We start from the raw sequence: 1706 nt of genomic DNA on the forward strand, positions 1-1706 counted from the left end.
TCTATGTGTCTCGTGGCGTGAGGGTCCCTGAACTGAACACAGGTTCAAGGTGCAGCCTCACCAGTGCCCAGCAGGGGGGGACAATCACTGCCCTGGTTCTGCTGTCTCTGTGACTATTAATAGTCATAATATTTTTTACTATCTTTTATGGCAGTGCTCACATTAAGTTCCATCTGTGCCTTTGCCTTTTTAACTTTCTCTCTACATAACCTAACAACATTCTTGGACTACTCATGGGGTAACTGTCCCTTCTTCCACAGGTGATAACTTCTCTTTTCCCCTGACTTCCAGGACTATCTCCCTGTTCAGCCAGGCTGGTCTCTTCCCCACTGGTTTGATTTTCAGCACATCGGGACTGCCTGGCTCCTGCGCCTTGAGGATTTCATTCTTGAAGAGAGTCCAGTCTTCCTGGACACCCCTTTGTCCTCCAGTAATGCTTCCCAAGGAACTCTGCCTATCAGTGTCCTAAACAGGCCAAAGTCAGCCCTCTGGAAGTCTAAGGTGGAGGTCTTGCTGACCTTCTTCCTGACTTCTCCGAGGATTGAAAATTCAATCATTTCATGATCATTTTGCCCAAGATGGCCCCAACCATCATATCACTCACCAGTCCTTCTCTGTCTATGAACATCAAATCTAGCCAGGCATCTCCCCTAGTTGGCTCACTCACCAGCTGGCTTAGGAAGTTATCTTACACACCCTCCAAGAACCTCCTGGATTGTTTCTTCTCTGCTACATTGTACTTCCAGCAGACATCTGGTAGATTGAAGTCCCCCATGAGAGCAAGGGCAAGTGACCATGAAACTTCTCCCAGTTGTTCAGAGAATGCTTCATCCGTAACTTCATCCTGGCTGGGTGGTCTGTAGCAGACTCCTACCAGGATATCAGCTGCCTTCCCCCTGATCTTCACCCACAAACATTCAACCTTCTCACTCACAGCACTAATTTCTAGACAGCTGATGCACTCCCTGACATACAATGCAACCCCACCACCTCTCTTTCCTTGCCTATCCCTTCTGAGGAGCCTGTAGCCATCTATTGCAGCACTCCAATCATGCGAATCATTCCACCACGTTTCTGTGATGGTGACTATGTCATGATTTCCCTGCTGCACAACGACTTCCAGCTCCTCCTGTTTGCTGCCTGTCCTGTGGGCATTGGCATAGATGCATTTAAGTTGCCCTGTGGATCTGGCCTCCAACAGCAGCATGCTACCCTATGGCTCATTGCTATTTCATTTCATTCTCCTTCCTAGCACACATGGTACTGGGCAGGAGATGTAAACACTTACCTGCAATTCTGTCCCTTCACCCATGCCTTGCAATTCTGCTTCCCCTGAAGGGACAGGCTCTGTGCTCTCACTGGGGAGCACTGTGCTGCCAGCTTGCTGAGGAGGCACAGTCAGGCATTTCTTGTCTCGTGCAGCATCTGATCCCTGTGGGGAAGTGCCTAAAACCTGCACCAAGGAAGCACTGGGAGAGGAGAGGTGTGGTGGTAAAGAGGCTTTCTCTGGCAGAGATGGCGCTGAGCCCTCGGGGCTGGAGGAGACATCAGTCCATTTGGCATCTGAGGTATCAGAGGGAATGTTCTGTCGAAGCAGGAGTGCAGCCGTGTGGTGGGTGGGTGGGCTGCGTGAAGGCAGAGAGCCCCTGGGCTCTCCACGGGGCAGTCTAGAGGTAAAAGTGGTAGAAACAGCAGAATCCGAAGGT

The 1706-nt window shown here is 50.5% G+C and overlaps 1 protein-coding gene across 1 annotated transcript in view; it reads right to left on the reverse strand.

The window, feature by feature from the left end:
• LOC104407107 (RIMS-binding protein 2-like) overlaps positions 1-1706 on the reverse strand; it is a 37948-nt gene that overhangs the window by 17384 nt on the left and 18858 nt on the right. The window contains 2 exon segments of the mRNA XM_010016293.1: positions 1289-1702; positions 1705-1706. The exon segment at positions 1705-1706 is cut by the window's right edge and continues 181 nt beyond it. Coding sequence (XP_010014595.1) covers positions 1289-1702; positions 1705-1706 — 416 coding nt within the window.

This window comes from Nestor notabilis, unplaced genomic scaffold, assembly GCF_000696875.1.
Source record: "Nestor notabilis isolate BGI_N333 unplaced genomic scaffold, ASM69687v1 scaffold4966, whole genome shotgun sequence".
Taxonomy (NCBI): Eukaryota; Metazoa; Chordata; class Aves; order Psittaciformes; family Psittacidae; genus Nestor; species Nestor notabilis.